Source organism: Lygodium microphyllum, chromosome 23 (assembly GCF_053477565.2).
Source record: "Lygodium microphyllum isolate KBCC chromosome 23, Lygodium_microphyllum_v1.1.10, whole genome shotgun sequence".
Taxonomy (NCBI): Eukaryota; Viridiplantae; Streptophyta; class Polypodiopsida; order Schizaeales; family Lygodiaceae; genus Lygodium; species Lygodium microphyllum.
Genome location: NC_141157.1, coordinates 107,374,873 through 107,399,791, shown reverse-complemented (window position 1 = coordinate 107,399,791; position 24,919 = coordinate 107,374,873). Strand labels below are relative to the sequence as shown.

General features: G+C 48.2%; 1 protein-coding gene across 1 annotated transcript in view; it reads right to left on the bottom strand.

Annotated features, from left to right (window-relative positions):
• Positions 1-24,919, bottom strand: part of LOC148016595 (ABC transporter C family member 2-like) — a 160,929-nt gene that overhangs the window by 73,127 nt on the left and 62,883 nt on the right. The window contains exons 5-11 of the mRNA XM_087664235.1: positions 19,690-19,804; positions 9,261-9,341; positions 9,137-9,161; positions 9,000-9,056; positions 7,868-7,933; positions 7,606-7,680; positions 7,399-7,506 (exon numbers count right to left, since the gene is read on the bottom strand). Of these exons, the coding sequence (XP_087520361.1) occupies positions 7,399-7,506; positions 7,606-7,680; positions 7,868-7,933; positions 9,000-9,056; positions 9,137-9,161; positions 9,261-9,341; positions 19,690-19,804 (527 nt within the window). The remainder of the gene's footprint in view (positions 1-7,398; positions 7,507-7,605; positions 7,681-7,867; positions 7,934-8,999; positions 9,057-9,136; positions 9,162-9,260; positions 9,342-19,689; positions 19,805-24,919) is intronic.

Sequence of the window (24,919 nt, the reverse complement as noted above, 5' to 3'; positions counted from 1 at the left end):
CTGGCGCCCTCGTGACCTGGCGACGAATCTCCTGTGCGCTGTGGGCGATCTCCCCCCGGACCTGCGTGGAGTTCGTCTGCCCTGACACCCGCGTAACGCCTTCACCTGGACCTCTCACCTATTGCGCCTACTGACGGAACCTGGCGTGGCTCGCTTGACAGGCGCCTAGATCTGCACCTTCAGACGATTGCCTACTGAGCCGTGCTGCGGATACCCACTGCTTTCACACACCTTGTTGACACACGCGCCCCGTCGCCTGTACCTGCAGCGCCTGACGTCTGACGTCTGACACGCTTCACACCTGACGTCTGCCTCGCCTCCTGCCTGACATCTGTCCCGCCTATCAATCGCTGCCCGTCGCAAGTACCTGCAGCGCCCTGCCACTCTGCACCGCCTGTGCCTGATCCCTTGGCGCTTGCCTCATTGACTGATCTGCATCAGCGTGCAGGCCGGCCGCAGCCGCATGTAAGTCTCACTTGTAGTTGACCCGTTGCCCAGCACCCAGGTTCATCTGCGCGTGTCGGTCCTGTTCTCCGTTGCAGTCCGGTTGCTGCATCCGGGTGGTGCACTGATTTTGCAGTCCCGCCTCTGATCAGAGAGAAGCATGGCTGGCCTGGATATGGCTTTTATTGAACAAACGGTAGCCGCTCTTGGTCCGGATTCTAATGCAGAGGAACCGGAGGATATGGTGCCATGTACAGAGGAGATGCCGCCTGCTCCTGACTTTCAGCCTGCGGGTAAACGCTCCAAGCATACGCCCGAAGAGATAATCGATCATCAGGATCGTTCGTATGCTCAGGTGGCCTCTGATTCTGTGGATTCCTAGGAAATTGACTGGGAGCATTTGCTGGAGTTTGCCAATACGTTGCTTGGCGACTATGTCCAGCATAATCATGAAGCTTTTTCTGACCCGGGAATTGAAGAGGTCCTGGAGGCAACGGTGGATCCGAAAACGGTCCTGCGCTCTTTTTCAGTGTTTTATGACCGTGCAATTATACTCTTCTTCACTGGCAGGAGCCCAGTGCTTTCCCATATTCGCCAGTGGTTGCACCATTTACTACAAGGGGAGTGTGTTGAGGAGATTTTTGTTGGACCTCGAGGCTTCTATGAGGTACTGCTGAACTCGGACAAGCATCGGACTGAGCTCCTGTCCAAATTACCATTATTATTTGATCGCCGCTTGGTCCATGTCGTGCCATGGCGCCCTATGGCAGACTTTCAGCGCCTGCTACAATGTGAATGCCCGGTGTGGGTTGAGGTGGAAAATTGCCTAGCTATTTATTGGCCATTGTTAAAGGATGCCATGGCCGTAGTGGGAATGGTCCTGGTCCCCCCAAGCCTAAGGGCAATGAATAGAAACCGTTTGTGTATGTTATGGGACACTACCAGGAAGAGGCCTGCGTGGCTGCGCCTTAATTGCTCTGGCATGCATCCTTTACATTTTCGCTTGAAATGGGGTAACTTTGTGGGACACTGCTTTTCGTGTGGTAAATTGGGACACTTTATGGCAGAATGCCCAGAGAGGCAACCGTCTTCAGATAATGTGCATGTTGTGCCGCCCAGGGATGACATGGTGCTTGATGCTCCCTCACAGGAGGAAACCCAGTCACCCAATGTTTTGGATAAAGGTAAACAACAGGTTTTGGGTTTGGATTCTCGTAACAGTGAATGGATAAAGGCACGTCCCAAAAAAGGTAAGAAGTTGGATGCTGCTTTGCTGGATTCTGGGCCTGCTGTCTCACAGGATTCAATGCGCACGTATATGCACAGGAAAGAAATGTTCTCTTCACAGCATGTTGCGCGTACTATGGCTCCTTCTGCTCCCCGTAATCAGTCTATGAGGAAAGTATATACAGATAGGCCCAAGGGCCCGCCTGCTAAGTTGGCATTTGATTCTAAAGGCAATGTGATTACACCCTGGGATCGTCGTTATCCCCGTGCCACCCCTAAGACAGTGGATATCCCATCTACTTCTAAAGCTGGCCGGCCGAATTCTTTTGCAATCTTAGCTGATTTTCTGGATGATGGTGTCCTTGACATTCTAGCTGACAAGGTGAAATCGAGGCAAGCGGTGCCTCCTTCCTGATTTTTCTTTTTTCAAGATATATGAAGATAGCAACGTGGAATGTGCGAGGCATTTGTTCTCGCCATAAGCAACATGCCATGTGGACTGTCTTGCATGAGAATCAGTGGGATGCCTTGTGTGCGGTGGAGCACAAGAGTCACGGTGATGCAGGAAAAGTGGTGGATTGCCATGGTTTTTGCTTATTTTATGCAGGGACACATGCTATGCATTATTCTGGAGTGCTTATGATTGTCCATGAGAAATATCAGCCTATTCTTATTAAAAATGATGTGCAGGGCCGCTTTGTGGTAATTGAAATTTTATTTGAAGGAGAGATCTTATGGTTGCTGAGCCTCTATGCTCCAAATGACCCTTTATCTCGCCGGGAGCTTTGGAAGACTTTGCAGAGCTCCATGTCACTTGGCAGAAGGGGTTTCTTGATGGGAGATTTCAATACGTGTGTTGACTCTTCCCAGTCCACTTCAGGGCATTCGGTGATGGATGCTCCGGAAAGTCCGGCGTGGAATGCCTTTGCTCTTGCGGCTCTTAAGCAAGATCTATGGTCTTGGTTATATCCGTCCTCTCCAGGGTTTACTTTTCATTCAGTGCAGTATGCATCTACATGGTCGCGGTTGGACCGAATGTACATCATGCGGGATGATGATTTTCTTCCTGAGATGCTGGAAATGAAAGTATTGCAGCAATATGCATTGTCCGACCATTACCCTCTCCAACTTGAGATACTGGCACAACCTATTGCACCCTTTATGCAATTGTTGGATAGACTCCCTTTACGTTTCAACTCTTCGTATTTGAAGCATTCAATCTTTGAGGGCTATATGCAACAATTGATTGAGAGATTTTTATTGGACTTTGCCTCTGAGGGCATAGTTTCTTTTGAATGATTGGTCTCTAATGTGCAACGGGTCGCTCGCCAGTATGGGATACATCATGCCTCTCTTTGTTGGCGGCGTCGCCATGCAGCGGAAGGCTTACTGGCTTTGGTTCGTTCGCTTCTGGTGAATACCCCAGATGATGATTTTCTATTATCACTGGCGTAGCGTTTGGCCGATCTTATCAAAGAATTTCAGTTGAAATCCTATCAGCAGGCCAAATTACACAATTTGACTGACAATTTGCAAGATAATGCTTGCCAGACTCATAAGTTCTTTCGCGCCTTGCATGCTTCTCCTGCTCGAGAAAATATGACCAGACTTCAGGATTCAGAAGGTCGCATGGTTACTGATCCACACACCATTGTCGATATGTGAAGGAATTATTTTCGGGATCTTCTTGGTTCTTCTTCGTCGCCTTCTGACCAGGTTACGTATGCATGTTCAGTTTTCTATGATCTGGTCCGCCATCAACTTCCACTTGATATGCGAGCTACCTTGGAGGCAGATATTTGTGAGGAGGAGGTTATGGATGTTTTGTTGCATCTGCCCAAGGATAAAAGCCCTGGCTGGGATGGCCTCACCAATGAATTCTTTGAGTGCTCGGCTACCCAACTTTTGAAGCCATTGGTGGCTATGTTTCAGCAGGTTTGGGAAACAGGGGTCATGCCTTCCTCATGGAAAGAAGGCCTTATCAAATTGCTTCCAAAGGTTCCTTCGCCGTCAATGTTGCAACAGTGGAGACCGATTTCATTGATGGGTTCGATGTATAAAATCTTTTCCAAAGTCCTGGCGAATAGGCTCCACAAGCACCTTCCAGCTATTGTGCATCTTCTTCAATATGGTTTCATTAAGGGACGCAACATTCTGGATAATATCTTAAATGTGCAAATGGCCATTGACTATGCAAGTCACTCTAGCCAGGAAGTGGTATTGATTCAGTTGGATCTGGAAAAGGCCTTTGACTATTTAGATTGGTCTTTCATTGCTGAACTTATGTCCGCTATGGGTTTTGGTGCGCGGATGTCCCGATTGATCTACGCCATCAGTGCTGAGGCTTCTTCACGTGTTATGCTCAATGGTGGGGTTACAGAGCCATTTGTCCTTGCACGCTCGGTGAGACAGGGTTGCCCTTTGAGTCCTCTCTTCTTTGCCCTGGCGACTCACCCGGTTCTTTCAATGTTATCTTCAATGGCAGCTTCTGATCAGCTGGCCGGATTGTCTCTTCCTTTGGGGGAGCACTTCATTAGCCAATCTTTGGCTGATGATAGCTTTATGATTTTGCGTGCAGACAAGGACAACATTCGCAAGGCATTGGATGTTTGGACACTCTTTGGTCATGCTTCGGGTCTTTGCATCAATGCCTTCAAATCAGCCATTCTCAGCTGCACGGAGTCGGATTTACAATCATTCGGTTGGCAGGGTCAGGTTGTTCCCCGTGGCTCCATTGTCAGGCATCTTGGGTACCCGTTGGGTATTGATGTTCGGCCAAAGCAACTACTGGAGTGGATTTCACAGAAACTAGCAGCTAAGTTTATGTATTGGAAGTCGCAAGCATGGCCCTTTCATGCCCGCCTCAAAGTGGCGCAAATAATTATGCTGCCAATGCTCACATATTTCTTGCCATTGCTGCCCTGGACTCCTACTACTTTGAAGGCTCTCACTCGCCCTATTCGTTTCATGTTATGGAAAAATGATTCATTGCACGCAGGTATTTCGTGGATTTCGTGGTCACATACATGTACCCCCAAATGCTTGGGTGGTGGGGCTATTTTGGATGCTAAAACTCATATGTTGGCCCTTCGTTGATCACTTTTTCACGCTATGTGCGTGGATCATCACCCGTGGACCATTATAGCCCGTTATTTTCTGGAGGACAGCAGGCTTCGACATGGCAATACACAAATTTGGGACTCCTGGTGGCATGTCCTTAATGCAGACTCTCGGTTTTCCAGCCCTGCCTCCTCTCTATTATTGCATTTGGTCGGCTCCTGGAAAGCGGTGCTCCAAAAGGCGAGTTGGCACCCAGCGGAGGACCACTTGCATGCTAGGTCCTTTCAACTGGAATTGTTGGCAGTCTCAAGATTACTTTCGTGGGAAGACAAACATGAGCTTCGACCAAAATTTAACCGCATGGCCCGTCTGGGGGTGTCTTTAGTTGCGGACGCCACCCTTGCCAGTCGTAATGTCTTTGCATCATTTCGTACGGCCAGGAGACTTTTCAGAATCCCACGTGGCTACCGTGACTTATGGGAGCAGCTTCTACTAGTACTTCAGGACAGGCAACCTTTTCCTGCCCTTGCAATGGATCGCCCTTGGCAGGACTAGGACCTTGCAGGCCGGTTGAGTCTGGAAAAGGCCTCTGCTAATCAGGTGTATCATCTTCTGATGAAAGATCATCAATGACTGGCTGTTAAAGCTAATTCTGTATGGGGTTTGCGGAAATCTCAATCATGGTGGAAGACAACGGTGATGGAGGGCTGGTTGAATAAGACACCGTTCAAATCCAAGGTCTTTCTTTGGCAGGTGATGATTGGTGGTCTTCCTCTTGCCTCGGCCCTTTCCAAGCGTCGAATCTCGAATGGTAATTGTTTCTTCTATACCACTACTGTGGAATCGGCCCGGCATCGATTTATTTCTTGCCCGCTGGCCAAGAGGATCTGGTCGCTCTTGTCGCAAGTTTGGCGTACAGTGGTGGGGTCCTCGCTCACCCCTTTCGATTGGGTTTTTGTGCGACCAAAATACCCCACTCCGCCACAGTTGCATATGAAGATCTTGCTTCTTCAGATTCTGGGGATGCTGGCACAATTGGACCACTCGGAATGCCTTTCTTTTTGATTCCGCCTCTAATGTACCGAAACACATTGCCCGGCTTAAAGGTCTCTTGCATTGGCAGATCGATCTCATTCGGCACTCGGACTTGCTCCCTCGGGAGGACTTGCTTACCTGGCATATGGCAATTTCCCCTGGGTCTTTGCCATCAATTGTGTGACTTTTCTGTGGCTTAGTACTGGGATCTTACACGTTGGCTTAGAGCCCTCGTGTATCTTGTAATCATGAAAACTTGGACTCTTTTTTCGTAATTAATACAATTACCTTTTACGAAGAGAAAAAAAAAAGATACCATATGTGGAAACTCCAACTATCACAATGTGTAACCGGCCTTCCTTTATTTAATAGTCACTAAAAGAATAAAGAATAAAGTGAAAACAATGGGTGCCTACCACCTATACTATATAGGTCTGCAGTCACGGTGTGTGAAGTAAATACAGGGCGGCATAGGCACAAGTGCCTTTACCCCCAATAAAGGCATGCCTTCTTTAGGGCAACCTAGGATACCAGCACTTTCTTTCAATATCAACCACACATGGTTTGGCACCATTGACATGAATGGTTATCCACTGGAGCCTTGTAATGTTTGTTGTTTTGGACATCCCTTATAGGGCTATTTCGTACTTTTCCCTGGGAAGCTTTGTCCTAAGGGGATTAATTAATAGATTCATCCTACTCTCTGAAAAAGAAAGAGGCCATTTCATCAGGAGGTGACTTTCACAACAGCATTTTTGAACCTTAAGGGATGCGCACACCTGTCATATGGGAAAGTTATTAGGATAACTTTTGGTCCCTCAGTTTGCTAGCTGGTTCCTCACTTAATCTTTTGCTCCAACTTTGATAGGTTATTGGAATAAAGCTTCTCGTTTTGTATATGTAAAATAGTGTCACAATTGGATCCCTCAGTTTTCTAGCTAGTTCCTCACTTAGTCTTTTGCTCCAATTTTGACAGATTATTGGAAAAAAACTTGCTAGCTGGTTCCTAAATTAGTCTTTTGCTCCAACTTTGATAGATTATTGGAATAAAGCTTATTGTTTTGTAAATGTAGAATAATGTCACAATTGAGTCTAGGGTGAGTTAAATGCTCACATGGGCAGTGCCAAAATCAACTTTATATACACATCATCACTTTCTAAAATCAAGCTACATTGAGTTGAGTTGAGAGCATATCTTCATTCATATGTAAGTAACTAAGATAACTTTTGGTCCCTTAGCTGCTGCTGCTAGCTGGTTCATCCATCAGTCTTTTGCTCCAACAGTTTATAGATTATTGGAACAAAGCTCCTTGTTTTGTAAATGCAGAATAGTGTTGTGGCTGTCTAGGATGGTTTAAATGCTCACAAAAATCATATGCCTCTCAGCTTCTCAAGCATGTTTAGACAGGGGTACCAGAATCAGCTTTATATAATCATGGCATTCTACAATGAAGCTAGTTCTACCATGAAGGTACATTGAGTCCAATTGAGAGCATGTGCTATATAGATCTATGACAGCATACCAGCCCTTCCCCCCTCCACAAAAACAATACTCCTAAAAGAAATAAAACAAAATTATGTTAACTCAGTAAGCAACTGTTACATAAAGGTTAAGGAAAATATGTTCCTTACTTGAAGAGCTTCAACATCTGTAGTAATCAGGTTAGTGATACGGCCAGAAGCAAATTTCTTCTTTCCCTCATGAGTCAACCGCAGTGTTTTACGGAATACAGCAGCAATCTAACCATGTTCAAAGGCTCTACTTTCAATACCAACTCCAGCCTGTATAGATGATATCCATATAAATGTAATAAACTGTGTAGCAGGGAAATGCTTTACCATAGAAGATCTAATGCGGAAGCCAACACGCATGACATTTTGAAAATATTGAGCTTCACAAAGAACTCCACCAACCTGTCAGTTGAAGAACATTAGCTAAGCATGCTCAACAAATAATACAAGAACTAGTGACCACAACTCGTTGGATATTAACAGTAAAAACAGGTTTTGAAAACTGTAGATGTACAGGACTACTGACCAAAACTGGTTGGATATTAATGATAAAAGCAGGTTTTGAAAACTGTACATGCACAGGACTTACCACACCTACGAATATCGAAGCACCATAAACATAACCAATCCATGCAGGGTCTCCACTTTGCATCGACTGTTTGAAAACACAATAAAATCAATCGTTCAAAAAAAAAAGACTAGAATTAATTGAGCCATCTCTTGTACTGCAAGCATTGGCTTTACATGTTATTATACTGATTATACTAACAAATCGATTATTCACTATGAAACCCTTCTGAACAGTAAGTACCATGTCCCTTTACGTGTCAATAAGGCAACAAAATTTTTAATAAGTGTCACATGCACAGGCTACCGAGACAGGTGAAGATAATCCATCTTGATTTTCATCTTTTGGAGCCTTGATTACTCTGCCTTTGAAAATCACAGGTACCTGAAACTCCTTGAAACTCCAAGTTTCTGCCGGTCTTGTTTCCATTTCTTCCATTTTTACATTTCCCAGAACTTTATGGTCACAAAGAACTCCTTGAAACTCCAAATTATTGTGTTTTTGTTTTCATGTCCCCATAACTACATTGGTCCCGGAACCATAAGCCAGGTGTACTATGCCAATTTTCTTCCTCAACAATTGGATAAACGTTTCTGAAGGGCCGTGTGAGATATCAGAGCATGTTATAACATTACCTAAAGAAGGAATCATATGTATAGGCGTGTGCTTCTTATGAATTCCACCTGGTAACTAAGTCCATGTAAAGCCCATGCAATTCATCTTATACACATATAAGAAAAGAGGAAAATGGAAAGCCAGATAGAGCAACATGCTCCATAATGCTTCTTGACGTTGTGTTTGCCAACATCTGTGATGCAGTCCCATGTATATGATCAGCTGTGTACTCTTCGAAATAAATCATGTTACACTTTAAGTTGAAAACCAATGTCGTGCTCAATGGCTTCTACTGTGTATATAAACAGCGTATGCTGTTCCCACAAATGCAATGAAAATGGCATAGTAATGTGCCTTCCCAGTGCAAAATTATATTTCACATTCTCATAATGCTCTCAAGGAAAAATGAATCCAAGAGCTACAACTAGTGATTTCAGCTTACTAAAGATATTAATGTCATCCTCAGTAATGTCCTTACGAAAACTCTTAGCAACTTCATTTTTGAGAGAACATTGACAAAAGATAAAGCCACACTAACCACTAGAAGGAGGTTCAGGAAAACTGGACCAACAAACTGGGACGCATCATTGCCAATCTACCAATTCAAGCTACAAGTCAGTCAAATTATGTTACATTGCCATAAAACAATCAACTCTGCGACTATGTAACTATTACCTTGAAAATGCCACCCAGCCAGAATCTGCATAAACATAAATTAAAAATCTGATTCAACCACAACAATTCTGAAACAATTTATTTGAGTTCTTCATGAATTAACCAAAAGCTTAAATATTTTCACCTGAGGCCATTACTCCCATGTATAGCTCGTAGAAGCCAAGGTTTTGGTTTCTCTAACTCCTTATCCCAACATTTTTTAAAACTGTAAGGGATAGCAATAGCACATTTGTCAGTTCTTAAAATAACATGGAAAATATTTAGAAACTGTAACACCTGTTCACTGAACTATATGGCAGAACTTAGTTTTTAGATCTATTTCAGCTTCCAAAGAAGTAAGATTGTATGCTTGTACACATCCAATGCAACTCAGTAGCATGCCTTGATTGAGCCAACCTTGTGCCAAAACTTCAGCTTGTCCAAGTTTTGCGTAAAATTCTGTGGAAGCTAAAAGCTCTAGGCTTACACATATCCTAACATACTTCATACATTCTACAATGCCAGATTTCGGGAGACATTTAGGGCAGAACCAGCTATATATAGCATATTCAAGGGGACTTAAAATCAGGCATTTCAAATCATTCCCTGAATGTGTTTTCACATTTTCTGCAGCCTCTCTAATTTTGCATGCTTTTTGAATACACAACTTATTTTTTAAGCATCTAGCCACATGTCCTGTCACTTTCCAAATGATGAGCGGTCTTCTTTATCTCATGACAAAGGATACTGCAGCTCCACTACTACTGAGGTGATCAGGAAGACTGGTGGTAGTGGAGATCAATATCTATAGGAATTCACCAGATTGACCTAGCCACTGTTCTAGAGAAGTTGAAGAAGCCAGTTCTCTTCAACCAGCTGCTCAGAATGAAGAGAGGCCACACCATTGAAGAGAGGAACCTTCTATCTTGGGGGGTGTTCTCTTCACAGGTAGCTGCTACAGTCGGGGAGTGGTTTGCCTTTATGGAGGTGCCAGCTCATATATAGAGACAAAGACTTCAAGGTATCAGGGGGGCTAGAATGATTATGGAGAGCATCAGGGAGGTGATACTTCCAAAATGAAGGACTAACACAGAGACTATGCACACAGATTGGCCTCATTACCACCGGAGAGATCCTCCTTGCAGTAGTAGCCACCAGCAGAGAGTGCATATCTACTTTCTTAGTAGAGGCAGATGACAGACTTGGGAGAGAGGATCTGGATCCCTCAGAGCTCACTAGATGCTCTTGACAGAGGATTAGAGTTGTGGCTTGCTGTGACACCCTACTAAACTTGATACTTTTCTTTTCCAAGTAAAATGTGGCTGAATATATTACTCAAAAAAACTGATTACAACAGAGTGCTCATGCTCAACAGACTAGCTGGAGCTGATGCAAAGTCACAAATACATCATGTATACAAGCCTCTCAAGGCGGTCTAGGGGAGATGGGAACAAGAAGCCATGGGGGGGTGGGGTGTATCGCCAAACGGGGCTGCCTGCCTGCATCATGAAAAACAGATCCTGGCCCCCCAAGTGCGCATAAAGTGACATCTGAGCTCCTGGCGAGCCCTGGACTCGCCCTGCACCTGATCCCATCGGCCGCAGAGGGAGTGGATGATGGAGATCCAGAGCTCTGCTAAGGTCGCCTATGCTAAAATTCTCTCTCTACCGAAAGCCTCCTAACACGCCTTCCAAATATGCCATCCTGTAAGACTCCCTATGATCTCCCATACCTCCAAGCAGTCTGCAGTGGGCTCCAATACCTAGCGGATGGATAGAGCCTCCAAACCGACCACTGCGCACGACCCTGCCTCGATAATGAATATCGTGTCCTGCATCCCGGCCTCATACAGAAGGTAAAGGCCCTGGCTAACTGTCTGCCAACAGAAAGCTTCCCATCAGATACATCCAAGGCTGGGTGCTATACGGCGAAGGATATGGCATGCTCCTCTCCACACGAGCTACGCCTCCTCACATGACCACAGGCAGTGCTTTGGGGTTTCCAGAGGCTATTGTGTGCAATGCTTACAACCTCCCTCCTTCTGCATCTAGGCAAGCCAACTTCCCACCGCCAAGCCTCCATGTGCCACCAGCCATAAGAAATACAACACCCTCCTCAGCCTCCAACTATCCCATAGGCGGCGCCAAAAGGCCCGTCGGAAAAGCTCCGTATTGCTGTGCTCCGCCCAGTGCTTACTACATCACCCAATCCATATCCTCTTGCATCAGTACGTGTCTGCCAATCCTGGCAGTGTACTCTAGGAACCTGGGTGGCTTCTTGGCGACCGCAGAAGACGGCCATAGCCACTCTCTTGGATCCCACTCCAGCCTTCCAAAAAACATAGGGGTCCAATCGCCATGTCTTCCCATGAAGGCCCACCAGCCGAATCCTCCACGAAAGGGCGGCAATCCCCTCATCCTGCTGCCCTCTGTCAAGGGCCAGACGTACCCCCTCCTGAACGTCGAAGAAAGTCCGCTGTGGGGCGCCCCCCACTCTACCTGCCACCTGTAGGGGGATACTTCCTAGTGAAAACCTAGCTGCTCATACCTCCCCGGGCTCTATCGGCTCTCGTATCGGGGGAGCAAGCCACTCCGAAGGTATTGCTGCATCTATCTCCCTTCTCCTCACCTCCACTCCTCTCTCGCAGCGTGATACTCGTTGCAGCACCTCCTCGTCTGCCATCCTGTATACCTCCTGCCATGTCCTGATGGTACAGGCCAGCCTCCCAGCCAGCCCATTGGATGTGGGGGCGCTCACTTATCTGTGCCCCTTCCCGATCTTTGACCTGCGGGTTCCAGATCACGGGCTGACGATCAATCTCCTCCTTGCAGCCTAGGGGGGCTCTAGATTAGGGCCTTACGAAGGCCCTGCAACACGCGGAGTAAGCTGCGTATGAAAGGTAATCTGTGGGGGGAGGGGGGAAGGGGGTGATCTGGGCTGACGTGAAGATCCATCTCAGGGATGGCCTCCACTCACCGCCAAGCCTCAGGAGTCGGTCTATAATCCTGAAGGCCCTCCTACAATCCACCTAGTGTGAGACCACCGACAACTAGCTTGCCCAAGAGGGCCATACTCTGATACTCTGGGTCTATGATCCCAAGCCCTCCCTCTGACCGATGCCGTATGATGGTCGCCCACACCACCTTGGCCCTGGAATCCCTAGAACCATCTGACCCTGACCAAAGGAAATGCTGCACTAGGTGGCGAAGCTGCGCTACGCAAGATGAGGAGAAGTACGAACGCGAGGCGATGTACCAGGCCATCGCTAGGAGGATCTGGTTAACCACCAGGGCTCGGCCGGCTAGTGAGAGAGGCGAGCCGTACTCCAGTAGGTCAGTTTCCTCCAAATAGAATCAAGGACAGGAAGAAACTACTGGGCAAGAGTGATGTCAAGTCCCATTTGGAACCGCAGGTATCGGACGGTCTGGGTGGACGCCCCACTCCGTGCTAGAGTCCGGGTCTATGAGGAAACCAACCGACTTTTGCCAATTGATTTTCGCTCCCACTACAGAACAGAACACGTCAAGAGCCAACCTCACTCTCTCCAGCATCAACTCGTCGTCCTCTATGTAGAGGGTTGTATCATCTACATACTCTGAGTCTAACAACTCAGTCTCCTCTCTCACTGGAAGTCGGAGGCCGCATAATCCACTCACACGTGACCTGAGGAACTGAGACATCACCTCTGCAAACAGTAGAAACAAGTATGGGGCTAGGGGGCAGCCCTGTCGAGCTGATCTCTCTAGCCGAAACTCCTCCCCTCACCTTCCACCTATGAGAACCCAACTGGTGGCCGATCTATAAAGGGTGGAGACTCCACGAATCCAAACCTAGGGGAATCTCAACCTCACCATGGTGCCTTCTAGGAAATCCCAGTCTACCCTGTCATAAGCTTTCTCGAAATCCAAGAGTAGTATGGCTAGTCTCTGCCCATTGTGTTGAGCCCACTTTGTCGCCTCAAAGAAGGTGAATACATTGTCAAGGATGCTCCTATCCTCGACAAAGCCTGTCTATGTGTCATGGATGATGTCTGGAAGCACGGGGCGTAGTCGCCTACCAATCATCTTTGCCAGTGCCTTATAGACCACTAACAATAAGGTGATCGGTCTCCACTGGGAAAGCTCTAACCGGTCTCCCCCTTTGGGGAGGAGACTGACAAGGCCTACTGAGAGACTCCTTGGCATCTGTCCTGAAGTGAAAATCTCCTGGAAGGCCATCAGTAGGAGGTCTTTCACCACTTCCCAATAGGTAGTGAAAAAGGCCTTAGAGAGGCCATCCTCCCCCGAGCATTTCTGCCCATCTTGTGTATGGAAAGCCTCCTCTAGTTCCTTCTCTGTGAAGGGAGCTAGAAGAGAGTGTCACATCTCTGTGACGAGGGACGGGATGTGATCCCATACCTGCTATCTACATCTCTGTCCTCTAGCTGAAGCTGTCTCCTGCTGGAAAAGGCGCATGTAATAGTCGGTGGCAATCTCCATCACCTCATCTGGGGCTAGAATGAGTCCTCCCATACAAATCCCGAAGGCTGCATATTTGTTCTCCTGCGGTGCGAGGCTGGTGCACCTGCAAGAACTCCCTACACATCGTGTCCCTCTTCCGTGCCCAGAAGGCTGCTGAGGTTCGGAAAGAGAACTCTGAGCGCTTGTCCTCTAGGCCAGCAATGGCTGTCGTGCGCGCACTTCTTGTGTGTGGACGATAGGATCCCCTAGTGCCTCCTATAATAACCTCTGCGTGGCTGCCATGTCCCGCCAAAGAGTTCTCTCCTCCTCCCAGCACTGCTGCCTGGCCTGTATGGCTACCTCTTGGCAGAATCTGCTCAACTCAACTAGGACCTCTGCAACCTCCTCTGCTATCCGGTCCCTCCTGTTCCACTCTCTAGTCCAAATCAACTCTATCTGTCTCGTCACCTCATCCCTCCTATAGATCAAGTCAGAGATCTGACAAGATCGTGTGTCTAGGGCAGATGCTGGTGGGTCAAGTGTTAGGAGAACCGGGCAATGATTAGACAACGTGGTGCCTGCCAACTGCTCAATCTGGCCTCCATGAGAGCCTCCCCACTCTCCCACATAAAACCTGTCCAACCGCTTCAGCAGGACTCCACCTAGCTGCCTGTACCCCCAAGAGAAGTCCAACGACCTCTCCCTCCTGTGGAAGGCAGGGTCTCTCCAACCATCACGCGCTCCATCTGCAAGCAAAAAAACCTCCCATGCCTCTTGCTCCCTCCCAGCCATGCCCTGGTAGTTTCTGCCTCTGCCCTGCTTGTCCTCCAAAGCCTCCAGGTTGTTGAAATCTCCTCCAACAAACAGGAGTCCATCTGCAATCTCCACCCAAAACCTGTTGCATGCCCTAACCTTTGTACGGGCATAGACATTGAGGACTCCAATGCACGAGTCCGCAATATCCAATCTCATCCATAGAACCCTTCCTACCACTATCGTCCCGTGGTCTCGTACACAAGCCGTGAGACTCGGGCCAATGGAGGTGCATACGCCTCCACTCCTGCTGTGGGCATCTATGACGTGCTTCCAGTAAGTGTGCGAACTGCCCAGAAGTACCTTCCCAATCCGATGGGGCTGAGCTTGTGCTCCTGCAGAAGCAAGATGTCGATCCGTCCGGCAAGAGCAAGCTGCAACTCCTACCGAACAATCAACTTCCTGGAACCACGTACCCCACTGTAGTGGAGACTATCCACATTCCAGGATGCAAGCTGTAAGCTCATGGGGAAACCTGTGACCGACCAAACAGGCATCTATTCAGTGTGGATGCTGCTGATGAGGAGGAGAAACTATGAGGCATGCAAGTAGGCTTTGCCGCCGGTCTGGAGGGTGAACTCCAATCCCCCATGATGACCCTCAGCCGGACCATAGGGATGATAGATGCTCCAGGTGGTACTATCAATGCATCTATCAGCCATGCACACATTCGCGACTCTATACACTCATAGAAACGGGCCGTCTATGCCAAGGGCGACTCGATCAGGTCCCTCGGAGCTCTCCACTGTGGAGAGGTGCTCAAGTGTGGGACCTCTGCACCAACCCACCAGTTAATGTCCATCATGCAACCAGGCCAGTGCTGTGCAAATAGTGCTAATCCTTCATCTCCCATCCACTGGGAGATGTGATCCGCCACTCCTCAATCTGTGTAGTCGTCCACTCCCCTGAGTAAAAGGACTGAAGAAAAAAGGCGTAGTTTGGTCCATCCGGTGGTGCTAGTAGATGGGCCTTGCCCCTCCTTGACTTACGAACCATGAAGATCCCCACCTCTAGAGGTAGTGAAAACTCTCCGCGCTCCACAACTCTCAGGTAGGACCATGGGCCACTGCGAAAGAACTCCTATGGAAACAGCTATGCCTGTCTCCGGAAGGTATGATGGGTGGCAGGGGCGGATGAGCTCGTGGCTGTGTAGGAGAGGGAAGACTGCTAGTGTGCAGAGGAGGTAGGTGTGTGTGGCTCATCACCTCCTGTGGGAGAAGGGGGGGTGGGTCTGGGGGGGATTACCTAAGCTGGGTGCAGATCAGGGGGGGTGCTCGGTAGGGAAGGTAGTGGGGGGGAAGAGGATCGAGGGATGGTGGGATGGACGGAGATGCATGGCGGGTGTGAGGGGGGGCTGGTGGCCCTGGAAAAGGGGGGCTGTGGGCCAAGGTCAAGGGTGGGAGGGGGGGGATGGGGCCATGGGATGTGGGGGGAGGTGGGTGAGGGGACTATGGGAACTCAAGCGAGGCAGTCTGTGGCGCGGGTGGAGAATGTGGGGGGCTGCGGTCTTGCCGGGTGGGACAGACAAGGGGGGACTGTGGAGTGCCCTGCCGAGGGGGCGTCGCTTGCCCGCATGCACCTTGCTGACGAGGCTGGGTCTGAGGAGCTGGCTACGCCCCCCCTTGCCCTCTCCCTCTCTATCGTCTCTAAACCCGTGTGAAGCCGTCAGCGTCCACCTACGGGCCTGTTGGCGGAGCCACCTTGGCTCCGAAACGCGTACAAGCTGCTGCCTGATACCCAAAGTCATGGCAGTGTAAGCACTGCCCTGGTTGCCCAATCACAATGACCTACTATCTAAAGGAGTGCCCGCCCACCTCAATCTCTAGGAACTGTGGGATATTCTTGACCTCTTTCACTGCCACCCGTACCTTTGGGACTCCTGCTGCTGTCACTGCATCCACGAAGGATGCGGGAAGGACAGTGCGGAAGAGCCGTCCAAAGTCCTTCAACTGGCGATACTCGAATACCAGGCGGGGGAAAAGAAGGGTGACCAGGTGCCGAAGAAACCTGTTATGGAGTGCAAACGCCTCCAGAGTAAAGCCACTGTACCAAGGGACCATGTATACGACCCCCTTCGTGGACGCATATAGTGAACTAGCGAGTAACTCGCGAGCTACATCTGCCGAACTGAGCCGGACCATGAAGATCCCTTGGCCCAATAGGACCGCCTCCACAATCTGCGATGTGCCGATGCGCAAGTGGAGTGAAGCTAGTCTCGAAGCTGGGGCCTTGGCTAGGGAATGTCCTACTACTTGACCATAAATTGCTATTTCCATTAGCTCCAGCTCCTTGGCTCAGACGGCTAAGAGCTGCTCCTCAGAGATGACTACGCGCAAGGTGTTTGACTGGGGGGGCACTTGCTGAGTGCGCCGGAATCTGACCAGAGGTTTCCATTGCGCATCCCTTCTGAGAGAACTACCAATCACATCGCAATGCTACCTGAGGGGGGGGAGTTGCTGCAGATAGAGGGAGCAACTGGAGGGTTAAAAACTTGATACTTAAGACCTAGACCCTCAGACTTGTACGATAGATGGACAGAGACATTGGACATATAGGAGGACACCACTACAAAGACTTCAGTGGGACCCTAGGGAGTGGGTATGGAGAGATTCATTTGCACAAACACCTCAGGATGTGCCCTTCTTTGGGTATACCACTAGGCTGAGGAGGAGGATACAAATGAGCAGGATCAGAGTGGTGCGAGCTGCAGCTCAGCATTAGACTGCCCAAGGTATATCACAGCTTTTTCTTGCAAACTTCTGGAGGAGATTGAAGAAGATCATAGTGCCAGCTGAGCTCAGCATTGGACTGCACGGTATATCACAGCATTTTCTTGCAGACTTCTAGAGGAGACTGGAGGACAGGTTAAGAGCACAAAAGATTTCACTCTTTCTTTGGTTACTAGCACACAAGATTTTAGCAGTTGGTATGTGGTTTGGCTATGGTAGAGACCCTGTCCCTTGTGCTAGATGTAGGGAGCATGAGGAGGGAGAGGGAGGTATTGCATATGGGACTGCCTAGGGCTCAAGAGGTCTTGAGGAGAGCTCTTAGGATGGTGTTTCATGGCACCCCAGGCTCTATGATTGCTATATGGGGGACGGTTTCTTGGATCATAGACAGATACCCAGCTTGTGGATACGAGGAGTAGGATTATCACGCCTGATTTCTCACAGACAGTGTGGACTCATGGGCATTGTCACAGATAAGAGCTCATAGCTAGCATTATTGCTTGGTACATATGAACAGCCAGATGTTGCCACGCTATTAAGTTTTGGATATATCTACTCCAGAGATTGTACATACTCTCCACAGAAGATGGGAAAGAATACAGGGCAGTTCGAGGACTATGAGGAGGAAAGATGCTTTTCTCAGGACATGGAATTTTGGCACTTTCTTTCTTGTACAAACACACATGGTTTGGTATTATAGACCTCCTGATCAGCTATTCATTCAAGCTTTGTAAATTGTAATAGACTTCCCCTTGTTATATTTTTTGATATGAAAGTCCCTTACAAGGTTGCTTGTATTTTCCATTTTGCCTTGAGATACTTTTGTTCAAGGAGTTTTAATAGAAATTTTCCCTCCTTTTCTTGTTTGGATTTCTTTAGCTTGATATTATCCTAGAATACTTCCAAATTGCTAACTAGTTAGAGTACAAAAAATGAAGTAGCCCTAACATGCAAGGGGGAAAAACTTTCTTAAGAGGGAAACACGCCGAGCCGAAAAGTGTATTCACACACCTCAACCTCCAAATCTGCCTTGGGAGGTAACAAGTGAGTACTATATGTACAGGATAAGTCCCAGCTCTACACAAATAGAAACTAATCCACAAAGGGAAGTCTAAAGCTTTGTGACAAGCTTCAAACTTCTTACGAGGCACGGCCTCTATGAAAGGCCTCCAATTTTATCTTCTGTTGGCACATACGCCAAGTTCATCTCCCCTATCCTTGACATGATGGTAATGCAGCTTAATGTTCTCTGTGTATGCATGGAACTCTCGGTTCCTTGCAATTACCAATGCACTCCAATTGTTGGTGAAGATAGTAGTAACATAACAATGGACTCCTTGTTAAGCCATCATACATGAATCACCAAGATCGAAGCAAAAACACTCAATGTGCTACAAGAGCCAACCAAGCCTCGATTATAAAAAGCATGCAAGTCTAGCACCAACAATCCCCCTCAGGATAAAACAACCCAAGATTCCTAGTGCCACCTAATCAAGAAAAAATCCACTTGACTACTTGCCATCCTTCGTTTCTAGGCTACAAGTAAACATTCTCATCTATGGGACTACAAGAGTGGATCTCCAGCCTCATAATGCATACATGGATAAGGCATCCCATAGCTTTCCAATAGAGAACACCAAAGTAATCCCTATCATCATCATGAATGTTAAGATGTAACCAGCCTCTGTATGTGAGCAATGGCTTTGCAATCAGCAAATTCATCCTTAAAATCTGAAATATATCGTCCATCTGCATGCAGAGATACTCTAATTTTGACAATTGCAAAAGCCAAGTTCCATCAAGTACGCAATTATCTCCTCATAGCAAGCATGAGGAGCTTGCTTCAACCTTCACACCTTGTTTTCCCTTGCCTTTTTGGCTAAAACCCTGAGGCTGCATGACACACATCATATGTAAATCACCATTGAAAATGCAACCTTAATGTCCAACAAATAGATATTCCACACAAGAAGAGCGGCCAATGCATAATTACTACAAGTGGAAGTAAAAGTCTCATCAAAATAAATTCCCTTCTCTTAAGAATAACCTTTTGCAATAAAACGAATTGCCCTTTTTCCAGGAGGCCAATCAATCAAGTATCACATCCCATTTTTGGTTGCATCACACTATGAACCACAGACGGGAGCTTGTAGAAGGTGCAAAGCGCACAAAGAAGTGATAGAAGGTATGAGAGAGGAGGTAGATTTGGAGAGGAAAGGCCAAGGATGAAAGCCAAAGAAAGTAAAAGAAACAGTTGATAAGAAAGACTGAGTACATTAGAATGTGTAAACCGCACAAGATGATGGTAGAAGGTATGACAGAGGAGGTAGATTTGGAGAGAAAAAGCCAAAGGAGACCAAAGAGAGTAAAAGAAACAAGACAACAAATTTACTTCTTTTATCACTTAGATTAAAAATGCTATCCTAGAAAGAAACAAATGAAGCAAAAGCTCAAAGAATCAGCATAAGATAAAATGTGACTCTTAGCACGTGCATGGGAATAATATACTAACAGTCAAATCAATCTTCCTATTAAGAGACTGTTTAACATCAGTGGCATACTAACATAATATAAGTCTACAACTAAAACTTACCTGGCATAGAGTGTTTCTGTTTGATCCCATGTATCCAAATGCCAAATGTCTGAATCCACCAAGGGTTTCTTGTAGCCTAGCTTCATTAGTGGTGTCATCCAACTAAAAAGAATCCCTACCAATGTCGAAAGCAATCTAGATTAAATTTCACATTTCAGTACTAAACAAAAAAAAACCATGACTAAACTGAAATTATATCTTAAATGAAAATAAACACATTCAACCTGAACAACTACAATGGGCTTCATGTTGATAAGGAGAGGAGATAGAAATAGTTCACACACACAAAGATCAACAAAAGGAAGCCATACAATTTATAATTGATTTTTTTTGCAAGTAAAATGTGGCTGACTATATTACTCAAAAAAACTGATTACAACAGAGTGTTCATGCTCGATAGACTAACTGGAGCTGATGCGAAGTCAAAAATACATCATGTATACAAGCCTCTCAAGGCGGTCTAGGGGGGATGGGGGCAAGAAGCCATGGAGGGGGGGGTGTATCCCCATCTGGGGCTGCCTGCCTATATCATGAGAACAGGTCTTGGCCTCCCCAGGTGTGCAGGAAGTGAAAATAGAGCTCCTAACGCGCTCCAGACTTGCCCTACACCTGATCCCACCGGCCGCAAAGGGAGTGGATGATGGAGGTCTAAAGCTCTGGCAAAGGTGTCTGTACTAAAAGGCTCTCCCCACCAAAAACCTCTTGGTAGCGCGCCTTCCAGATGTGCCATCCAGTAAGAATCCCTACAATATCCCATACCTTAGAGCGGTCTGCTATGGGCTCTAGTACCTAGCGGCTGGGTAAAGCCTCCAAGCCGACCACTGCACAAGACCCAGCCTCAGTGATGAAAATCGTGTCCTACATCCCGGCCTCGTACAAAAGGTGATGGCCCTGGCTGACTGCCTACCAGCAAAAAGTTCCCCACGAGATGCATCCAAGGCTGGGTGCCAGATGGCGGAGAATGCGGCATGCTCTTCTCCACACGAGCTGTGCCGCCTCACACGACCAAAGGCAGTGCTTTGGGTTTTCCAAAAGCTGCTGTGTGCAGCATTTACACCCTCCATCTTGCTGCATCTGGGCTAGCCAACTCCCCACCGCCAGACCTCCATGTGCCAAAAGCCATAAGAAATACAATACCCTCCTCAGCCTGCACCTATCCCATAGGAGGCACCAAAAAGTCCCACGGAAGGCATCTGTGATGCTATGCTCTGCCCAATATCTGCTACGCGAAGGCGCCGAGTCCCTATCCTCCTACGTCAGTACATGTCTGCCAATCCTAGCTGTATGCTCCAAGAACCTCGGTGGTTTCTTAGCGACCACAATGGCCGGCCATAGCCACTCTCCAAGGTCCCACTCCAACTCATCAAGTGGCGTGCTCTCCCATATCCAGAGGCGCCACTCCCAGAACTCCTCCCAAAACACATAAGAGTCCAGACGCCAGGTCTTTCCCTGAAGACCAACCACAAAAATCCTCCTCCACGGAAGGATAAAGATCTCCTCATCCTGCTGCCCTCTTTCAAGGACCAAATGCCTCCCATCCTGCACGGTAAAGGAAGTCCGTAGGGGGTGCCGCCCACTCTACCTGTCACTTGTAGGGGTATACCTGTTGGTGAAAATCTAGCGGCCCATACCTCGCCAAGCTTTACCAGCTCTCGTATCAAGCGGTCAAGCCACTCTTGAGGTCCAGATCACCCGCTGGCGATCTATCTCCTCCTGGCAACCTAGGGAGCTCTGAATTAGGGCCTTGAAGAGGCCCTGCCACACACGACGTAGGCTGCAAAGGAAGGAAGATCTGGGCCGTCAGAAGATCCATCTCAAGGACAGCCTCTAGTCACCACCAAGCCTCGATCTGCACTCCTCGAGACCCTCCTACAGTAGGACCTTCCAGGTCTGCCCTCCTGGTGTGAGCCCCCGGACTACTAGCTTGCCCAAAAGGGCCAAGCTTTGGAACTCTAGGACTATGATCCCAAGCCCTCCCTCAAACCGATCCTGGATGATGGTCACCCACGCCACCTTGGCCCAAGAATCCCTCGAACCATCTAACCCAACCCAAAGAAAATTCTGCAATAGGCGGCGAAGCTGAACTACACAAGACGAGGAAAAGCACCAACACAAGGCGATGTACCAAGCCGTAACTAGGAGGACCTAGTTGACCACCAGGGCTCGCTAAGGAAAGGCGGACAGTACTCTAGTAGGTCAGCTTCCGCCTGATAGAGTCAAGGACTAGAAGAAACTGTTGGGCAAGAGTGATGTCAAGTCCCACTTGAAACCCTATGTATCGGACGGTCTGGTGCCCTTTGCACACCCATCTGAATCCCAAGTGGACGCCCCACTCCGTGCTAGAGTCCGGGTCCATAAGGAAACTAACAAACTTTCGCCCGTTGATTTTCACTCCCAAAGAAATGCAAAACACCTCTAGAGCTAGTCTCACTCTCTCTGGCATCAACTCATCGTCCTCTATATAAAGTACGGTATCATCTGCATACTCTGAATCTAATAGCTCCATCTCCTCTCTCACCGGAAGTCGAAGGACACGTAGCCCGCTCACACGTGACCTGAGGAACTAAGACATCGCCTTGGCAAAGCCTAGGAACAAATACAGGGCCAGAGCACAGCCATGCTGGACCGATCTCTCCAGTCAAAACTCCTCCCCCCTCCTGCCATCTATAAAAACCCTGCTAGTAGGCGATCTGTAAAGTGCAGTGACCCCACAGATCCATGCTTGGGGGAAGCCCAACCTCACCATGGTGCCCTCCAAGAAGTCCCAGTCAACCCTATCATAGGCTTTCTCGAAGTCCAGGAGAAGTGCAGCCAATCCCCGACCACTATGTTGGGCCCACTCAGTCGTCTCAAGGAAGGTGAAGACATTGTCTAGAATACTCCTATCTTGGACAAAACCTGTTTGTGTGTCATGAATGATGTCTCGAAGCACGGGGCAAAGTCGCCTACCAATCATATTGGCCAGTGCCTTATAGACCATTGACAACAAGGTGATCGGTCTCCACAGGGATAGCTCCAACCGGTCTCCCCCTTTGGGGAGGAGACTAACAAGACCTGCCAATAGACTCCCCGGCATCTGTCCTAAGCTGAAAATCTCCTAATAGGCCAACAGTAGGGCGTCCTTTAACACCTCCGAGTAAGTACTGAAGGAGCCCTTAGAAAGATCGTCCTCTCTCGGGCATTTCTACCCGTCTTGTGCATGGAAAGCCTCCTCTAATTCCTTCTCTGTGAAGGGGTTTAGGAGGGAGCATCCCATCTCTGTGACGAGGGACGGGATGTGGTCCGAGACCTCCTGTCTACAGCGCTATCCTTTGGTTGAGACTATCTCCTGCTGGAAAAGACGTCTGTAGTAGTTAGTGGCAATCTCCATCACCTCATCTGGGCTAGAGCGAATCCTTCCATATTGATCCCGGAGGCTGCATATTTGCGCTCCTGAGGAGCGGGGCTGATGCACCTGGAAAAACTCCCTGCACATCGTGTACCCCTTCTACGCGCAAAAGGTTGCTGAGGTGTGGAAGGAAAACTCCGAGCGCCTGTCCTCAAGGCTCAAGGGGACTGCCCATGTGTGCACCTCCTGTGCGAGGATAGTGAGATCCCCCAATTCCTCCTGGAGTAGTCTCAGCATGGCTGTTAGGTCTCGCCGGAGTGCTCTCTCCCCCTCCTAGCTCTACTGCCTAGCCTGTAGGGCTGCCTCCTCGCAGATCCTGCTCGACTCGGCTAGGACCTCTGCAACCTCCTCTGCGTTCCGGTCCCTCCTGTCCCACTCCCTAGTCCAGAGCTGCTCAATCTACCTCTTCACCTCCTCCCTCCTATACACCGAGTAAGGACTCCGACACGATCATGTGTCCAGGGCTGAAGCTGGCCGATTAAGTGTCAAGAGAACTGAGCAGTGATCAAACAAAGTGGTGCCGGCCAACTGCCCTACCTGACCTCCCCAAGAGCATCCCCCCTCTCCCACATAAAACCTGTCGAGCCGCTTTAGCAAAACTCCGCCCAGCCGCCTGTATCCCCAAGAGAAGTCCAACGACCTCTCCCTTTGGTGAAAAGCTAGGTCTCTCCAAGCATCATGTGCTCCCACTGCGAGGAGGAAGACTTCCCATGCCTCCTGCTCCTCTCCATCCATATCCTGGTACTTCCTGCCTCTACCCTGCTAGTCCTCTAAGGCCTCCAGGTTATTGAAGTCTCCTCCAACAATCCAGGAGTCCACCTTTGGGAGTCCTACTACTATCTCCACCCAAATTCTGTTGCATGCCCTAACCTCAATAGGGTCATAGACATTGAGCACTCCAAGGCAGGAGTCTCCAATATCCAATCTGATCCATAGAACCCTCCTAACCACAATCGTCCTGTGGTCACGTACACAAGCGGTGAGGCTTGGGCCAGTAGAGGTACATACGCTCCACTCGTGCCGTGGGCATTGATGGCGTACTCCCAGTAAGTGTGTGAACTGCCTACGAATACCTTCCCTACCCCATAGGCCTGGGCGGGGGTGAGCTTGTGCTCCTATAGAAGTAAGACGTCGATCCGTCCCGGCGAGAGCAAGCTGCAACTCCTGCCAAACAATCAACTTCCTAGAACCGTGTGCCCTACTGTAGTGGACGCTATTCACATTCCAAGATGCAAGATGTAAACTCATAGGGAAACCTATGACTGACCGAACAGGTATCTATTCAGTGTGGAAGCTGTTGATGAAGAAGAAGAACTTGTTAGCAGAGTATTTGTCAGCTCATGTGTGAGTCTGAGCTTGATCTGGGCTGGGCATTTTTTATTAGGTATTTTAGGTATTTTTCTGGTGTGGCATTTTATGCCAGTGGAGCATTTTATGCACCAGTCGGCCAGCTTTAATGCTATCCGACCAGCATTATTGCTCCCCACTTTTTCAGCCTATTTATACTCAGTGGCTCCTCCTCAGTTAGTCACTTCATCTTCACCATCTGCAGACTCTGTGGAGAGAGGAGCCAGTGCCAGTGCCCACGCAGCCAGTGACTCACTGTTGTATGCGACTGTCTCGTGTTCAGATATATGGATTCCATTTCCCGTGCATACATCTGAGTTCTCATCTATATCGTGTTCTTTCTTTTCTCTTTTTGTCTTGTGTTTCAGCAGTTTATTTCAGCACATGTTTATGCTTCCACCGCTGCTCCACTTCTGACATGGTATCAGTTTTCAGGATTTGTGTTTCTGCTGTGTTTTATTGCTGATTTCAGGACTGTTTTGTACCCCTGCTGAT